At 38.6% G+C, this 18,847-nt stretch overlaps 1 protein-coding gene across 8 annotated transcripts in view; it reads left to right on the forward strand.

Annotated features, from left to right (window-relative positions):
- Nucleotides 1-18,847, forward strand: part of MTCL3 (MTCL family member 3) — a 65,142-nt gene that overhangs the window by 37,993 nt on the left and 8,302 nt on the right. For all 8 annotated transcript variants that reach the window (XR_009549588.1, XR_009549589.1, XM_060190494.1 and 5 more), the window contains exon 5: nt 10,949-11,020. Coding sequence is in view for 6 of the 8 variants with exons in the window: in XM_060190494.1 (XP_060046477.1) it covers nt 10,949-11,020 (72 nt within the window). In the remaining 2 variants the exon portion in view is untranslated. The remainder of the gene's footprint in view (nt 1-10,948; nt 11,021-18,847) is intronic.

Genomic DNA, 18,847 nt, shown 5'->3' on the forward strand with positions numbered 1-18,847 from the left:
TACAAATATTCATCTCATAGCAGAGTCAAAATTCCACCCTCTTTCATTTTTTCTCTTGGCTTTCATTAGAAACCCCAATGCCTCCCTCCTAATACTACCTTGCAGTCACAGTATTTACAGGATGACTGTGAGTACTAGTGAGTCGTATGTTATTGTGCTGACCCCTGATTGAAAGTATAGAGACAGATCACTCATGTGTATTATATGTAAACATGTATGAAAAACTCATTCAACATTGGTGTAATAAAGGATCTGCTCAGAAATGGTACAGTCTTGCACTGTTCTTACCTGATCACAGTACAAGCTTTGAAATTGCCTCACTTTTCTTTATAGCTAGGCTTTTTAAAATTTTTTCCTTATTTTATTTGATTGGTGACAATACTGATTTACAAAATTATAAGGTCACAGGGATATTATTCTATACCTTCCCCACCATCAGAGTTCTGTGTCCCCATTCCCTTCATTGGAAACTGCAGTAGTTCTCCTACAATCACAGATAAAGGTTGACTATTATTTCTATAACTCTCTATCTATTTTTGTATATATATCTGATCCTTTTTTTCCCCTGTGGCCCTGCATTCTCCTCCTTTCTAAGTCACACCTACTGCTTCTGTCTCCTCCCTCCCCCATCTCTCTGGGTCCTGATGGAATTGGAGTTCAAAACCTTTTGGTCATCTTCCCCTAACATTTACCCATCTGAGAATGTGGACCAAAGATCGTTTTGGGGTGCAGAAGAGGGGAGGTCTGGCTTCTGTAATTGCTTTCTCTCTGGACATGGGTGTTGACTGGTTGGTCCACAACCCCAGCATGTTTCTATCTTTCCCTAGTGGGGCAGGGCTCTGGAGAGGTGAGGTTCTGGGACACAGTTAGTAAGGTTGTTTGCCCAGGGAAGTCAGGATGGAATCATAGTAGCATCTGCAACTTGGTGGCTGTGGTTTAGTGAGTTTCCAAGGAAAACTTGGTTGTATTTTGTTGAGTTTTCAGATGGTTTTGCTTGTTTGTTTGTTTTTCTAATTTATCAGGAACTGCCTAACTATTTTTTGAAGCTGGATAACATATTTTGACTCTAACAATTAATTGTGAGTAATTTATTCTTTGTGTACTTCAAATAATAATGTCAAATTCAAGGCTGCTGTAAGAGAAAATGAGTACATAAACATTAAATATAGAAAAGTTCATTTCACACACACAATGCTCAGTAAATCCTAACTATGGGTAGTTATGGTTTCCTTCTTGATCTGATCACTATATACTGACTCTCTTTAATTTTATCAAACAAGGTGGCCTCATATATATAATATGTCTCCAGGTAGCATTTTAAACAGGGTTTTCTTTGTTTAGTTGCTGGAAATATAAAGCGAATCAAATTTGAGGAAGAAAAGCCATCTTAAAACATTTTTAGAATACAAACCATCTATTTTATGTAATTGCTGTGCAAACATAATTTTTGGCAAGACTTTCTAATTCCTGGCTTTCACATGGGTAAAAAGAAGTTTCTCTCAGGCAAATTGAGGTTAGGAATGCAAGAAATTAAGAAGTAAACAAGAAGTGTTTTCAGCATATTTGTCTACAGAACCATCTGAAGTGCCTCCTTTGTGAACATGTTTGAAAATATGAAATTCAGTACTAGGCCCCAAAACTGTTCCCCTTATCCAAGCTCTTAGATTTAGTGGATGAAGGTGAGGTAGGAACATGAGCAATGTACCAATTTCTTATTCTTTTATAGGTGAGATACTTCTTAGACTTACATGGTTTCTCGAACCTTTCAAAATTGTTATTTATTTATGTTATTGGTTAGAGACAAATAAATTGAAAGAGAATAGGGAGATAGAGAGGAAGAGAGAGATACCTGCAGCACTGCTTCAGTCTTGAAGCTTTTCTTTCCTCTGCAGGTGGGAGCTGGGGCTGCAAACCCAGGTCTTTGTGCATTGTAATATGTGCGCCCAGTGAAATGTGTCACTGCCTAGCTCTGTTTCTCCAACTTTTTATGCTTTCATGCATCTCTCACAAATTGTTTTACAGGTAGTAGAGAGCTAATGAACTTAATGGAATTTTAAGAGATGATAAATATTTAATTGGAAGTTTAAATGTGATGCCTAGGGCGCCTGTTACATCTAATAGAGTGCACATGTTTTCAGGTGCAAGGACTTAGATTCAGGCTCTTGGTCCCCACCTGCTTTAGTAGAGCAGTGCAGCAGATCTCACTTTTCTCTGTCTCTCTCACCCTTCTTATCTTTCTCTTATCCTTATCAAAATGGAACAAAAGATCCCCAGGAAATGGTGGTAGAATTGTGTAGACTTGGGGGTCGAGCGGTGGCGCAGTGGGTTAAGCACATGTGGCGCAAAGTGCAGGGACCGGCGTAAGGATCCCGGTTCGAGCCCCCGGCTCCCCACCTGCAGGAGAGTCGCTTCACAGGCGGTGAAGTAGGTCTGCAGGTGTCCATCTTTCTCTCCCCTTCTCTGTCTTCCCCTCCTCTCTCCATTTCTCTCTGTCCTATCCAACAACGAATTGCGTCAACAAGGGCAGTAATAATAACCACAACGAAGCTACAACAAGGGCAACAAAAGGGGGAAAAAAAATGGCCTCCAGGAGTGGTGGATTCATGGTGCAGGCACCGAGCCCAGCAATAACCCTGGAGGAGGGAAAAAAAAGAAAAAAAAAAAAAAGAATTGTGTAGACTTGGTAATCCAGCAATAGCCCTGTTGGCAAATAAAGTAAAATAAAATAAAATAAAATAAAACTTTATGCCAAGAGGTACACAGTATCCTAAAAATACCTTAAGAGCAATGTATCTTTATTAAAGGAGAAATCTTAAGATATCTTTTAGAATTTGACAGCCAAACTGATTGATATTTAAGCAAAAAAACAAACAAAAAAAGCTTCTTATGAAATAATGACTTGTTGTCAGCATTTCTCCTGTATTAAAAGGCTCATTTTAACATTGCCTACAAGATAGTTTAAATTTCTTAGCTCCAGAAGATGTCCTCAGTCCTGTGAGCATCTTTCAATACATGCCTGTTATTTCTTTTCAGAAGGTAATAAATCTTTAAAGCATACTCATTCCCACAGATCTTTGTTCCTGATGATTTTGCACATCCTTCAAAGATCAGCACTCTTGGAAATTTTCCTTTAATTCTCTCAGATGTAAAAATTACACTGCTTCTTGTTTTTATAGTCCTTTGTTCTTTGTTTATTGTCCAACAGTTAATTCTACTAATGTTTTGACTAAGTAGCTGTACCATTTTCATCATCATAAGTAGCTCCTTGGATGAAGAAGAATAATAGTTCTCAATCATGATTGTATACTGTAAATTGTTACATACATATATATATATATATATATATATGTATGTATGTAACAATTTACAGTATACATTTGGACTGCCACCTTTGTATCTTTATATTTCTCCTGTGAGCCTCTGTTTATGAATAATTCTTACTTAAAACCCATTATTGGTCTTAGAATTATCATTTGACCCAGCTGAGATAAAAATTCAACCTTAGAGGCCGGGCAGTGGTACACCTGGTTAAGTGCATACATTATAGTGTACGAAGGTGTGAATTCAAGCATCTGGCTCTACAGTGGGGGTGGGAGGGGAGCTTCACAAGCAGCAGAACAGTGTTGCAGGTGTCTTTCTCACCTCTCTCCCTCTCTATCTTCCTTTCCTCATCAATTTCTCTGTCTCTATCCAAAACAAATAAGAATAAAATTAATGAAAATCCAGGCTTTATTCAATGTCTTTCAAGAGCTAACTTATGTCACCAGAAAATCCCAAGTTGTTCTTTTCCATTTACTTTATTATGGACATGCCAAGTTTCACTGTTTTCAGAAATGCTATTCATTCATGGAACATTTTTCTCTTTCTTCCCTCCTCCTCTCTGTCTTTGATTCTCTGACTCTGCATCCAATAATTTCAAGTTAGGATGTTATGTCTTTCTGGAAGTCATCTCTAGTTCCATATACCTTCTCCAGCTCCAAACTGAGTCAAATCTTTGTACTTGCAGACTTAGGAGATAACAAAGATCAGGAAGCCTTATGTCAAGAATTGATTCCGAGGCTTAACCTGTCCTAACTTTAGACTAGTACTTCAGAAACTTTAACATGCATTAGAACTCTAGAGAATTTACTAAGTTAGGCCTCACTGGACCTCATCTATAGTAGTTCTGGGTTGGGTCCTAAGAAATCATATTTCTTATTAGTTACAAAAGGCACTAATGATAATGTCCTGAGAAATCAGTTTGAGAGCCCCTACTTTAAGTAATCTATTTAATTTCTCTAAGAAGTTATTGTTTTCAAGAAAACAATGTAAGGAGTAGGGAATGAAAGGAGTACTAACATTAGTTGAGATAATATGGCAAGCATTTGCCATGAATTAGTACTTGTCCATTGTTAGTTCAATGGTTTCTAGGGGTGAGGTTTGTCATATCTGGTAGCTTGTACATGTGACAATGATTGAGGACCAGAGTTCAAGTCTCTGGTGCTTACCTGCTATGGGAAGCTTCATAAAGGTGGAGCAAGGCTGCAAGAGCCTTTCTTTCCCTCTCTTTCTCTCTTTTTTTTGTTGCCTCCAGGGTTATTACTGGAGCTTGGTGCCTGCACTACGAATTCACTGCTCCTGGAGGTCATTTTTCCCATTTTGTTGCCCTTGATATGCTTGTTGTAGTTCTTATTGTTGTCATTGTTATTGTTGTCATAGCTATTGTTGGATAGGACAGAGAGAAATTGAGAGAGGAAGGGAAGACAGAGAGGAGGAGAGACACCTGCAGACCTGCTTCACCGATTATGAAGCGACCCTCTACAGGTGGGGAGCCCACCCTTGTGCTTTGCACCATGTACATTTAACCTGCTGCGCTACCGGCCAGCTCCCCTTTCTTTCCCTATCTGCCCCTCCCCTCTCAATTATTCTTTCTCTTTTTTAAAAAAATATATTTTATTTATTATTGTATAGAGACAGAGAGAAATTGAGAGGGGAGGGGGAGGTAGAGGGGGAAAGACAGAGAGAAACCTGCAGCCCTCCTTCACCACTCGTGAAGCTTCCCCCTGCAGATGGGGACCAGGGGCTTGAACCTGGGCCCTCGAGCACTATAATGGGTACAGTTGGAAACAGGTGTGCCACCACCTGGCCCCCTCAATTTGTTTCTCTATCCAAAATTAATTAATTAATTTAATTAAACCATGGTTTTAATATTAGCATTGTTTTTATCATACTTTAGCAAACTGCATAGTGAGCAAACAAAGCATTTGTTAAGAAACCAGGAACGTGGGACCAGCTGGTGGCGCATCATCAAGGCTGGTGAGCACCCTTGTTTTAATGCACAAAGAGCCAAGTTCAAGCCTCTTTTCCCCATGGGCAGGGGGGAAGTTTTGCAAGTGGTGAGGCAGTGCTGCAGGTGTCTGTCTGTCTCTCTTACCCTCTCTGATAGACTGTCTCAATCAAATAAATAAAATAATAATAATTTTTAAAAAAAGAAACCAGAAACACCTAAGGATCAGTGACTATGCTGATTTTATTATTTTCTGAATCATAATTATCTTATCAAGTGCAATAGTATATGTTAAGTAAACAAAATACTTGAATCAAATCAGATAAATCAAACTCTTAAGGATGTCAAAATAAAAGCCTTCAATACTTAGTAAGATGAATTTATTCTTTGTAAGTAACCCCTATTAGAATTTTCCAGGATTCCCTAGCTTAGCTTACTGTATTTTGTTATCTTTCAGACTGCTTTTGCTGATTGTTTCCTAAATCAATTTTGGTTCTGGTGATTCAGTCTCCACGGTTTTTGTTTCTAAGAGAATTATACAAGCAACATTGGGAACATCTTTCTGTAAAGAAGCTAGAAATAAGTAACCACGTGGTCTATTCCATTTTAGACTGAATGAAAGCAGTTGTAGAAGTACATTCTCCTGCCTTCTGTGCCTGAACATATGCCTTCGTTTGTTGTTATGGGTTAGAAACTAACATAAGGAGTTTAATCTATAGTTCTTATAAATTCACGAATTCTTTTATTTAAAAAGGTCTTTGCCACTTTTATTACCAGTTTATACTCCATCTTCCTCTTTAATCTCAGAGCAATATACTGCTCTAATTGTGGTTATGTCTTGACATTTTCTAACTTCTACTGCATTTGTTTGCATTCCTATCTCCAGTGCTTTATTTTAAAGTTTTCTTCTTCTTTTTTTTTGTTGTTCTTTTTTTTTTATTGGGGGATTAATGTGTTAGATTTCACAGTAAATACAATAGTTTGTGCACGCATACCATATCTCAGTTTTCCACGTAACACTACAACCCCCACTAGGTCCTCTGTCATCCTTTTCTGGACCTGTACTCTACCTACCCCCAACCCGAGTCTTTTACTTTGGTGTAATACACTAATTCCAGTTCAGGCTCTACTTGTGTTTTCTCTTCTGATCTTGTTTTTCAACTTCCGCCTGAGATTGAGATCAGCCTATATTCATCTTTCTGTTTCCGACTTATTTTACTTAACATGATTTCTTCAAGCTCCATCCAAGATGGGCCGAAAACAGTAAAGTCACCATTTTTAATAGCTGAGTAGTATTCCATTGTATATATAGACCACAATTTGTTCAGCCACTCATCTGTTGTTGGATACCTGGGTAGCTTCCAAGTTTTGGCTATTACAAATTCTGCTGCTGTGAACATAGGTATACACAAATCTTTTTGGATGGGTGTGTTGGATTCCTTAGGATATATCCCCAGGAGAGGAATTCTAGGGCCATAGGGTAGGTCCACTTCTAGCCTTCTGAGTGTTGTCCAGACTGTTCTCCACAGAGGTTGGACCATTTGACATTCCCACCAGCAGTACAGGAAGGTTCCTTTGACCCCACAACCACTTTAGCATTTGTTGCTGCTATCTTTTCTGATGTATGACATTCTCACAGGAGTGAAGTGATATCTCACTATTGTCTTCATTTGCATTTCTCTGACAATCAAAGACTTGGAGCATTTTTTCATGTGTTTCTCGGCCTTTTGGATCTCTTCTGTGGTGAATATTCTGTCCATGTCCTCTTCCCATTTTTGGATGGGGTCATTTGTTTTCTTGTTGTTGAGTTTGGTAAGCTCTTTATATATTTTTGTTATTAAAATCTTGTCTGATATATGGCATGTAAAGATCTTCTTTCATTCTGTGAGCGGTTTCTTGGTTTGGGTATTGGTTTCTTTTGCTGTGAAGAAGTTTTTTAATTTGATGTAGTCCCATAGGTTTATACTTGCCTTAGACTTCTTTATAATTGGATTTGTTTCATTGAAGATGTCTTTAAAATTTATAGGGAAAAAAAAAGGGGAGTCGGGCGGTAGAGTAGCATGTTAAGAGCACCTGGTACAAAGCAAAAGGACTGGTGTAAGGATCGCAGTTCAAGCCCCCTACTCCTCCCCTGCAGGGGAGTCTTTTCACAAGCTATGAAGCAGGACTACAGGTGTCGTTCTCTTCCCCTCTCTGCCTTCCACTCCTCTCTCCACTTCTCTCTGTCCTATCCAACATCAATGACAATAATAAAACAACAAGGGCAATAAAAGGGAATAAATAAGTAAGTAAATAAATAAATAAATAAATAAATAATTTGGAAAAAGAGTTCTGCCAAGATTTTCCTCTAAGTGTCTGATAGTTTCTGGTCTAACATCCAAGTCATTGATCCACTTGGAATTTACTTTTGTGTTTGGTAAAATATAGTGGTCCAGTTTCATTCTTCTGCATGTTTCAACCCATTTTTTTTCAACACTATTTGTTGAGGAGACTCTGCTTTCCCCATTTAATAGTAGTCTGGACACCTTTGTCAAAGATTAGGTGTCCATAGGTGTGGGACTTTCAGTTCTATTCTACTGGTCAGTATGTCTATTCATGTTCCAGTACCAAGCAGTTTTGAAGACAATGGCCCTATAATACAATCTGAGATCTGGGAGTGTGATGCCTCCAGTTCTCTTCTTTTTTCTCAAGATTGTTTTGGCAATTCTTGGTCTTTTCTGGTTCCAGATAGACATTTGTAGCATTTGTTCTATTATTCTATAATGTGGTTGGGATCTTGATGGGGATAGCATTAAATCTGTAGATGGCTCTGGGTAGTATATTCATTTTAATGATGTTAATTCTTCCAACCCATGAACATGGAATATCTTTCCACTTCTTTGTGTCTTTTTCAATTTCCTTGAGTAGTGACTCATTGTTTTCAGTATATAAGACTTTCACTTCTTTGGTTAGGTTTATTACTATTTTATTGTTTTTGTTGCTATAGTAAAAGGAATTGATTTCTGGATTTCATGTTCTTCTAACTTTTGTTTGCATAGAGGAATACCACTGACTTTTGTATGTTAATTTGTAGCCTGATGTCTTACTGTATTGCCTGATGATTTCCAAAAGCTTCTTACTGGATTCTTTAGGTATTCCTATGTATACATCATGCCATCTGCAAATAGGGAGAGATTGACTTCTTCTCTTCTAGTCTGTATCCCTTGAGTTCCTTGCTCATGCCTGATTGCTATAGCAAGAACTTCCAACACTATGTAGAATAGTAATGGTGATAGTGGGCAGCCCTGTATAGTACCTGATCTGAGGGGAAGTGCTTCCAGTTTTTCACCATTGAGTATGATGTTGGCTGTAGGTTTTCTATATATAGACCCCACTATCTTGACAAATTTTCCATCTATTCCTATTTTTTGTAGCGCTTTGAACATAAAAAAAAATGTTGGACTTTGTCAAAGGCTTTCTCTGCATCTATTGATATGACCATGTGGTTTTTGGCCTTGCTTTTATTTATGTGGTGGATCACATTGATTGATTTACGTATATTAAATCAATCTTGCATCCCTGGGATGAACCCCACTTGGTCATGATGAACAATCTTTTGAATATACTGCTGTATTTGGTTGGGTAGAATTTTGTTCAATATTTTAGCATCCATCTATGTTCATCAGAGATATTGGTCTGTACTTTTCTTTTTTTTAATTTATTTATTGGGAAATTAATGTATTACATTCAACAGTAAATAAAATAGTTTGTACATGCATAACATTCCTCAGTTTCCCATATAACAATACAACCCCCTGCAGGTCCTCTGTCATCCTTCTTGGACCTATATTCTCTCCACCCACCCATGTAGTTTTCTTTTTTGGTTGTGTCCCTGTCTGCTTTTGGTATCAGAGTGATGTTGGCTTCATAGAAGCTGGAAGGGAGTATGCCTATGTCTTCCAATATTCTAGAAGACTTTTAAAAGTAAAGGTATTAGTTCTTCCTTGAAGGTTTTGTAGAATTCCTTTGTAAAATCTTTTGGTCCAGGACTTTTATTCTTGGGAAGGTTTTTGATAACTGTTTCAATTTTGTTGGCTGTGATGGGCCTGTTTATATTATCTAGTTCCTCTTTATTTAATTTTGGAAGTTCTTAAGTATGTAGGAATTGATCCATTTCTTCCAGGTTCTCTACATATAGTTCATAGAGTTTGTTCATAGTGGCATATAGTTGTTCTTAGAAGCCTAGCATGATATGTTGAATTTCTGCAGTGTCTGTTGTGATATCTCCTCTTTCATTTACAATCCAATTTATTTGGGTCTTCTCCAAATAAATTTCTTTTCTTGTTCTGTGATTCTGGCTAAAAATTTGTCAATTTTGCTCACTCTTTTGAAGAACCAACATTTACTTCCGTTGATCTCTTGTAAGGTTTTCTCCTTTTCAATGTTATTTATTTCTGCCCTAACTTTTGTTATTTCTGTCCTTCTGGTTGCTTTAGGGTTCCTTTGTTCTTCTTCTCTATGTATTTAAGGTGTGCAATCAGGTTGTTTATTTATGCTTTTTCTTGTTTCTTAATGTGTGCTTGTATGGCTATGAACTTCCCTCTCAGTAACACCTTAGCTGTGTCCCAAATATTTTGATAGCTTGTGTCTTCATTTTCATTGAACTCTCGAAACATTTTGATTTCTTCCTTTATTTCCTCTTTGAACCAGTGGTTGTTAAGTAGTGTATTGTTGAGCTTCCACATTTTGGGACTATTACTAATCTTTTCCTGATTGTTAAGTGTCAGTTTAATTGCACTGTGATCTGAGAAGATGCTTGGGATGAATCCAATGCCTTTGAATTTGCTGATGCTGTCTTTTGTGGCCAATATATGGCCTATCCTTGAGAATGACCCATGTGGACTTGAGTAGAATGTGTATTCCGGTTTTTTGGGGTGAATGATTCTGAAAGTATCCAATAGTTCTAGTTTATTTATCTCCTCATTTAGTTTTCTCATGTCTTTATTGATTTTCTGCCTGGATGATGTGTCAAGTTGAAAGAGTGGGGTATTAAAGTCCCCTACTATGACTGTGTTGCTGTTAATATGTTGCTGTAGCTCTTTCAGTAGATGTTTGATGTATTTAGATGGCTTCTCATTGGGTGCACAAATGTTAATAATTTTCCATAATTTCACTTAAAATCTGTGTTTTTCTTTTTGAATTAGGTGGTTTTCCTGTAGACAGCATATTGTTGGGTTGTGTTTTCTGATCCATCTTTCTACTCTGTGCCTTTTAATAGGTGAATTCAGCACAATAACATTTATTGATATCATAAATTGAAGATATTTTAACACCATTATTGTAGATTTTGAGAGTGTTCTGATATATGGCCTATTTATGGTAGTCTGACTGTTTATAGGAGACCTTTCAGAACTTCTTTCAGGGCAGGCTTGGTGATAGTTGATTCTTTCAACTGTTGCTTGTTTGAGAAGGTTTTTATGCCTACATCTAGTCTGAATGACAGTCTAGTAGGATGCAGTAGTCTTGGCTGAAAGCCTTTCTCATTGAGCACTTGATAGATATCTTGCCATTCTCTTCTGGCCTGTACTGTTTGTGTGGAGAAATCTGCTAACCTTATGGGTTTTTCTTTGTAGGTGACTCTTTGTTTTTCTCTTGAACTAAAACTATAGTTTACAATCTAAATATGCTTGTGCTTTGTTTCAGCTATCCCTAAAAAGAAGAGGAAGCAAGGATTTGCCAAAATCTGAAAAGAAGGTTCAACAAACTCCCACAGAGGTATGTGGAAACAGAATTTCAACTGGTATATACATAAGGCAACTCTAAATATACATATGAAGTTCCATCTATAACTAGACAGAAGAGCCATATGCATTCATATAACAGAGTTAAATTGTGTATATCAATTGCTTATCTATAAATACAGATAGTATAAAGCAGTCAGTAACTTTGCTTATAAAACTTGTACTGAAAAAAATTGCACTAAGTCTTATTTTAACTGCTTTTACATGATAAACATATAGAAAAAATAATTTGGGTTACTATATTTTAACATGGGGCCCATGTGCTAATATTTCTTTATTTATTTTTGCCTTTTCCAGGATTTCACCACTTCGGGATAGGTGGGGGTTAACTTTCTCAGAAAGGAAAGAGGGGCAGAAAGAAACTACAGCACCAGAATTTCCTTCAGTGTAGTGGGACCCAGATTCAAAGCAGTGTCATGAACTTGGCAAAATAGCTCACTTTTACCAGCTCAATCTTATTCATTTAGAATTCATTGGATTAATAGAATGACTGGACAATAGTATCGGGGAATTGAAAAAAAAATGAATGTTCTAAGACAGACTTGTAAAGGGAAGAAAGAAGCTCTTTATATTTTCTAAAACACTACAATATAATAATTCTCTATAGGTGAAGTAAAAGAAAGAAATAAAAGGAATAAATAGGACTTGAAGCATGATTTGACATGGGATTGTTAAGAACCCTAGAAATAGAGTTGCTAGTTCTTTTTAGGTATACATTTATTCTTTTTTTCTATTTAAAAAGGGAGACATTAACAAAACCGTAGGATACCACTAAATCTCCATATCCCATCCCCAATCCTGATACCTTTCCCATTCTTTATCCCTCTGGGAGTATGGACCCAAGGTCATTGTGGGTTACAGAAGGTGGAAGGTCTGGCTTCTGTACTTGCTTCCCCACTGAATATGGGTGTTGACTGGTCGATCCATACTCCCAGCCTGTATCTCTCTTTCCCTAGTAAAGTGGGTCTCTGGGGAATCGGAGCTCCGGGACATATTGTGGGGTCGTCTGTGCATGAAAGTCTTATTGGCATCATGCTGGCATCTAGAACCTGGTGGCCGAAAAGAGAGTTAACCTACAAAGCCAAACAAATTGTTGAACAATTATGCACCTAAAGGCTGGAATAGTGCAGATGAAGTGTTGGAGGTTACTCACTGCAGACTATTGTGTACTTCTGCTTTCAGGTATATATTTTGCCCTAGTTTATGGATACGTGTGAACATATGCTCTATCTCAGGGGACCTGGTCTATATCTAGGTTTAGGGACTTTGTTAGGAAGTGAACCACCTGGAATGGAATTAGAGAATACTATGAAAGGAAAGGTCTCATCCGAGTGATGAAGCTGAAGGGTTGTCATTCCACACCTGAAGTCTCTGGACACAGTCTGAAGTGAAGCATGCTGAGGTGGCGCTCATTGTGTTGATTAGGTTGGGATCGATGGATGCAATATTATTTGATATGAATTGAGAGAAGCATGCAGGAAAGTGCTCTCCACCCTAAGGTTCCAGGACTGGGGGAAATATAGGCTCTGTAGTGGAAATGTGAGGTTCCTGCTGTCTTAGGGTTCAAGAAGACAATGAATAGTTTTTGTCATCATCACATTATTTGGTAATTGGGTTAACTTTGAAAAGTCCCTTTGTTAGGATTTGTTATATAATGCCCATCATCTTGAATATAGCTGTGCCACTGGTTGCTTCTGTTCTCCCTGGTCTAGGCTTTTGAGAGAGTCAACATATCAAAGACTCAGTTTATGTATTAAAAAGATTTAGACTGTGCTTTAAAAAGTTTGAGACATACAATCAATTTTCCCCTCTCATATTAATTAATATAGTGGTTTATATGACTACAATTTGAAAGGCGTGTACAAAAACACCATTCCCACCAACCATCCCACCCACCCCCACCCCCACCCACTGCCCCGGGAAGCCGAATGTCCACCCTCACCCTCACCCCAGGGCTTTTACTTTGGTGCCCTACTCCAGATTTAGTAAAATCCTGCTTTTAGTTTCCCTTCTATTCTTCTTTCTCAACTTCTGTTTATGAGTGGGATCATCCCATACTTGTGTTTATCTTTCTGACTTAGCTCACTTAACATAATTCCTTCTAGCTCTGTCCAAGATGGGTCAGAGAAGGTGATTTCATTGTTCTTAATAGCTGTGTAGTATTCCATTGTGTATATATACCACAGTTTTATCAAGCCACTCATCTGTTGTTGGGCACCTGGGTTGCTTCCAGGTTTTAGCTATTATAAATTGTGCTTCTATGAGCATATGTGTTCACATATCTTTTTGGTTGGGCATTATGGAATCCTTGGGGTATATCTCCAGGAGAGGAATTGCTGGGTCATATGGAAGGTCCATGTCTAGCCCTGTGAGAGTTCTCCAGACTGCTCTCCAGAGAGTCTGGACCAATTTACATTCCCACCAGCAGTGCAGGAGAGTTCCTCTGTCCCCACAGCCTCTCCAGCATTCTGTCCTTTTTGATATATGCCATTCTCACAGGAGTGAGGTGGTATCTCAGTGTTGTCTTTATTTGCATTTCTCTGACAATCAGCAACCTGGAGCAATTGTTCATATGTTTTAGCCTTTTGGATCTCCTTTGAAGTGAATGTTTTGTTCATATCCTCTGCCCATTTTTGGATGGGGTCATTGCTTTTTTGGTGCTAAGTTTGCTGAGCTCTTTGAATCTTTTGGTGCTTAGTCTCTTGTCTGATGTATGGCATGTGAAGATCTCCCATTCTGTGAGAGGTCTCTTTGTTTGTGTGATAATTTCTTTGGCTGTGCAGAAGCTTTTCAATTTGATGTAGTCCCACTGGCTTGTTTCTGCTTTAGTCTTCCTTGCAGTTGGGTTTGTTTCATTAAAGATATCCTTGAGGTATAGGTGGGAAAGTGTTCCACCAATATTTTCCTCTAAGTACTTGATACTTTCTGGTCTAACATCCAGGTCATTGATCCATTTGGAGTTGATTTTTGTTTCTGGTGAGATAAGGTGGTTCAGTTTCATTCTTCTGAATGTTTCAACCCAGTTTTCCCAGCATCATTTATAGAAGAGAACCTCCTTCCTCTCTTTAATACTTGGGCCCCCTTATCAAAGATTAGATGTCCATAGGTGTGGGGGTTTAGTTCTGGGCTCTCAATTCTTTTCCACTGGTCTGTGTGCCTATTTTTGTTCCAGTATCAAGCTGTTTTGATGATGATGGTCTTATAGTATAGTTTGATATCTGGGAGTGTGATGCCTCCATTTCTGTTTCTTTTCCTCAAGATGGCTTTGGCAATTCTAGGTGTTTTCTGGTTCCAGATAGTTGATTATAGTTTTTGTTCTATTCTCTTAAAGAAGCTTGGTAGATCTTTGATGGGTATTGCATTAAATTTGTATATGGCTCTGGGGAGAATATTCATTTGATGATATTTATTCTTCCAATCCATGAGCATGGGATGTCTTTGCATTTCTTGGTATCAGTTTCTCTTTCCTTGAATAGTGACTCATAGTTTTCAGTATACAAGTCTTTCATTTATTTGGTCAGCTTTATTCCTAGGTATTTTATTGATTTTGCTGCAACAGTGAATGGAAGTGATTTCTGGATGTCTTCTTCAGATTTAGTGTTTGCATAAAGAAATGCCACTGATTTTTGTACATTTATTTTGTAGCCTGATACCTTGCTATATTGCCTAATAACTTCCAGTAATTTTCTTCTGGATTCTTTAGGTCTTTCTATGTATACTATCATATCATCTGCAAATAGTGAGAGCTTGACTTCTTCCCTTCCAATCTTATTCCTTTGATTTCTTTCTCTTGCCTGATTGCTGTGGCAAAAACTTCCAATACTATGTTGAAGAGTAATGGTGATAGTGGACAGCCCTGTCTAGTCCCTGATCTGAGGGGGAATGCTTTCAGTTTCTGTCCATTGAGTATGATGTTGGCTATAGGTTTGCTATATATGGACTCCACTGTCTTGTGGAATTTCCCATCTATTCCCATTTTTTGTAGTGTTTTGAGCATGAATGGGTGTTGGCTATTGTCAAGGGCTTTCTCTGCATCTACTGAGATAATCATGTGGTTTTTGGCATTGCTTTTATTAATGTGGTGAATGACATTGATTGACTTACATATGTTGAACCAGCCTTGCATTCCTGGGATAAATCCCACTTGGTCGTGATGAACAATCTTTTTGACATACTGCTATATCCGGTTGGCCAAGATCTTGTTTAATATTTTGGCATCTATGTTCGTCAGAGATGTTGGTCTGTAGTTTTCCTTTTTTGCTGTGTCCCTATCTGCTTTTGGTATCAGGGTGATTGATGTTGGCTTCATAGAAGGTGGAAGGGAGTATTCCTGTTTCTTCGATCTTGTGGAAAAGCTTTAGAAGTATGGGCATTAACTATTTCCTGAAGGTTTTGTAGAATTTGTTTGTGAAGCCATCTGGTCCAGGACTTTTGTTGTTGGGGAGATTCTTAATAACTGTTTCGATTTCTTTGTCTGTGGTTGGTGTATTTAGGTACATTTATTCTTGTAATAGTCTCTAAGACAGGAATAGTTTGCTGTTAATTCATAACACTTGATTCCCCCCCTCTTCCCCTCCCTCCAATTCCATATGCATGTGGGCATATTTCTGCAAAAGACTCATGCCTTTCGTCATTTTCCCAGTTGTATTTTACAATACTGCAAAAATACTACAATCCAGTAACTGTCATTTCATGGACTTAACTGTCCTGGGAAATTTATAAATGTACTTGTATGATGTTGGAAGTCTTTGCTATCATTTTCAGGTTTTGTTTTTTTTCCAAAGGTTATTGTCATCTCTTCAAAAACCCACCCCCAGAATATTGCCCAGGAGTCTGATCAATAGATACCAATTACGGTACAGACCAGTTATGATTCAAGGTTGAAGATAATTGCTTCACAATACTTGTATTACAGCAATAATTCCATTTCTTATAATTTTGCTTATATATTCATCTTTTCTACTTAAGTAAAGGCATTTTGTTGACAAAGACTTATGATTCATAACCATTATGCTGTCTTCCCAGTTTGGGACCTCATTATTCAGTGATTACTCATCACTGTCTAGGATCTGCCACTTTGCCCGTGTCCATTATGAACTTCTGAATAGTTCCATCTCCCTCTTTTTCAAGGTTGAGCAACATGAAATTATCAAAATGATAACAATCTTGACCTACACAAATGGCAGTTTTGTGTAGTTCAACCTGTGTTGTTTTCGACGGGCTATGTTGTTTTCACCGGGCTGGCTTCACGGGCGGGTAACAGACGACCAGGGACTCATGGTTGAGCTGTAGGCAGTATCTCTTTATTCATGCAGGACGCAGCACAATCTAAGACGAGCTAAGCTAAACTCAAGTACCGTAAAACTCACAATGCTGTCTTTATATATACTTGCCATGTAGGGTGGAAACAGGATGTGACATAGAGAGGGTGGAGAGAAAAGTGACTGGTGAAAATCAGAGTGTGACAAGGAGGGGGCAGAGCAGGCGAGAATCCTATCACTGAATCACCAATGCCCTGGAGTGCTTTATGTAAATGTAAAAGTGATTTATGTAAATAGATCAAAGCTTTGAATGAGATTAAATCTATCCCTATATAGACATATGGTTAAGCAGAAGCCAGGGGGAGCTGGCATACTATCCAACAAACCTGCTATCATTTTTGTTGGTTTTTTTCATTTAAGATTTTATTTATTTATGAGAAAGATAGGAGGAGAGAGAAAGAACCAGACATCACTATAGTGCATGTGCTTCCAGTGATCGAACTCAGGACCTCATGCTTGAGAGTCCAAAGCTTTATCATTGCACCACCTCCTGGACCACCCTGCTATCATTTTTGTAGCTTTGTGTTTCATTTTGCTGATTTGCCTCTCTTTCTCTCTTTCTTTTTTTTCTTTCTTTCTTTTTTTTAAATTTATTTTTTATTTAAGAAAGGATAAATTAACAAATCCATAGGGTAGGAGGGGTACAACTCCACACAATTCCCACCACCCAATCTCCATATCCCACCCCCTCCCCTCATAGCTTTCCCATTCTCTATCCGTCCGGGAGCATGGACCCAGGGTCGTTGTGGGTTGCAGAAGGTGGAAGGTCTGGCTTCTGTAATTGCTTCCCCACTGAACATGGACGTTGACTGGTCAGTCCATACTCCCAGTTTGCCTCTCTCTTTCCCTAGTAGGGTGGGTCTCTGGGGAAGCAGAGCTCCAGGGCACATTGGTGGGGTCTTCAGTCCAGGGAAGCCTGGCTGGCATCCTGATGGCATCTGGAACCTGGTGACTGAAAAGAGAGTTAACATACAAAGCCAAACAAATTGTTGAGCAATCATGGACCCGAAGGTTGGAATAGTGGACAGCAAGTGTTAGGGTACTCGCTGCAAACTCTAGTGTACTTCTGCTTTCAAGTATATATTTTGCAGTAGTTTATGGATACGTGTGAACATATGCTCTCTCTCACAGAAACTGGTGTATATTTAGGTTTTGGGTCTTTGTTAGAAAGTGAACCACCTGGGATGTAATTAGAGAATACTATGTAAGGAAAGGTCTCACCCGAGTAATGAAGCTGAAGGGTTGTCATTCCACACGTGAAGTCTCTGGACACAGTCTGAGCTGAAGCATGTTGAGGTGGCAGTCTTTGTGTCGTTGTGTTGATTAGGTTGCGATCGGCAGATGCAGTATTATTTGATATGGATTGGGAGAGGCATATGGGAAAGTGGGTCCTATCCAAGGGTTCCAGGACTGGGGGAAGTAGAGGCTCTATAATGGAGATGTGAGATTCCTGCTGTCTTAGGGTTCAAAAAGACAATGGAAAGTTAATGTTATCATCGCATTATTTGGTAATTGGGTTAACTTTGAAAAGTCCTTCTGTTAGGGTTTGCTGTATAGTACCCAGTATCTTGTATATAGCTGTGCTATTGGTTGCTTCTGATCTACTTGGTCTAGGCTTTTGAGAGAGTCAGCACATCAAATACACATTGTATATATTAAAAAGACTCAGTCTGTTTTAAAAACTTCGAGACATACAATTAATTTTCCCCCTCTCATATTAATTATCTAGTGATTTATATGGCTACACTTTTTTTTTCCCACCACCAAAAGACAGTGACCCATCCCTCCCACCCACTCCCACCCCCCACTCTCCCAGGAAGCTGCATGTCTACCCCTCACCATAGGGTTTTTACTTTGGTTTTTACTGCTATCATTTTTGTAGCTTTGTGTTTCATTTTGCTAATTTGCCTCACTTTCTTTATTTTATTTTATTTTATTTTGCCACCAGGGTTACTGCTGGAGCACAGTGTCCACACTATGAATCCACTGTTCCCAGTTACCATTTTTTTCCTTTCTATTTTTATTTGATAAGACAGAGAGAAATTGAGAAGAGAAAGGAAGAGAGAAAGACAGACACTTGCAGACCTACTTTACCTCTCACAAAGCATGCTTCCTGTGGGTGGGGAGCAGTGGCTTTAAACTGGGTCCCTGTGTATGGAAATCTGTGTGCTCAACCAGGTGTGCCACTGCTTGGCCTCCTCTGTTTCTTATTTATTTATTTTCCCTTTTGTTGCCCTTGTTGTTTTATTGTTGTTGTAGTTATTATTGTTGTCATCGTTGTTAGATAAGACAGAGAGAAATGAAGAGAGGAGGGGAAGACAGAGAAGGGGAGAGAAAGATAGATACCTGCAGACTTGCTTCACCGCCTGTGAAGCGACTCCCCTGCAGGTGGGGAGGTGGGGGCTTGAACCGGGATCCTTACGCGGGTCCTTGAGCTTTGCACCACCTGCAGTCTTTGTTTCTTTAATGTATTCTCCTTC

Source organism: Erinaceus europaeus, chromosome 4 (assembly GCF_950295315.1).
Source record: "Erinaceus europaeus chromosome 4, mEriEur2.1, whole genome shotgun sequence".
Classification (NCBI taxonomy): domain Eukaryota; kingdom Metazoa; phylum Chordata; class Mammalia; order Eulipotyphla; family Erinaceidae; genus Erinaceus; species Erinaceus europaeus.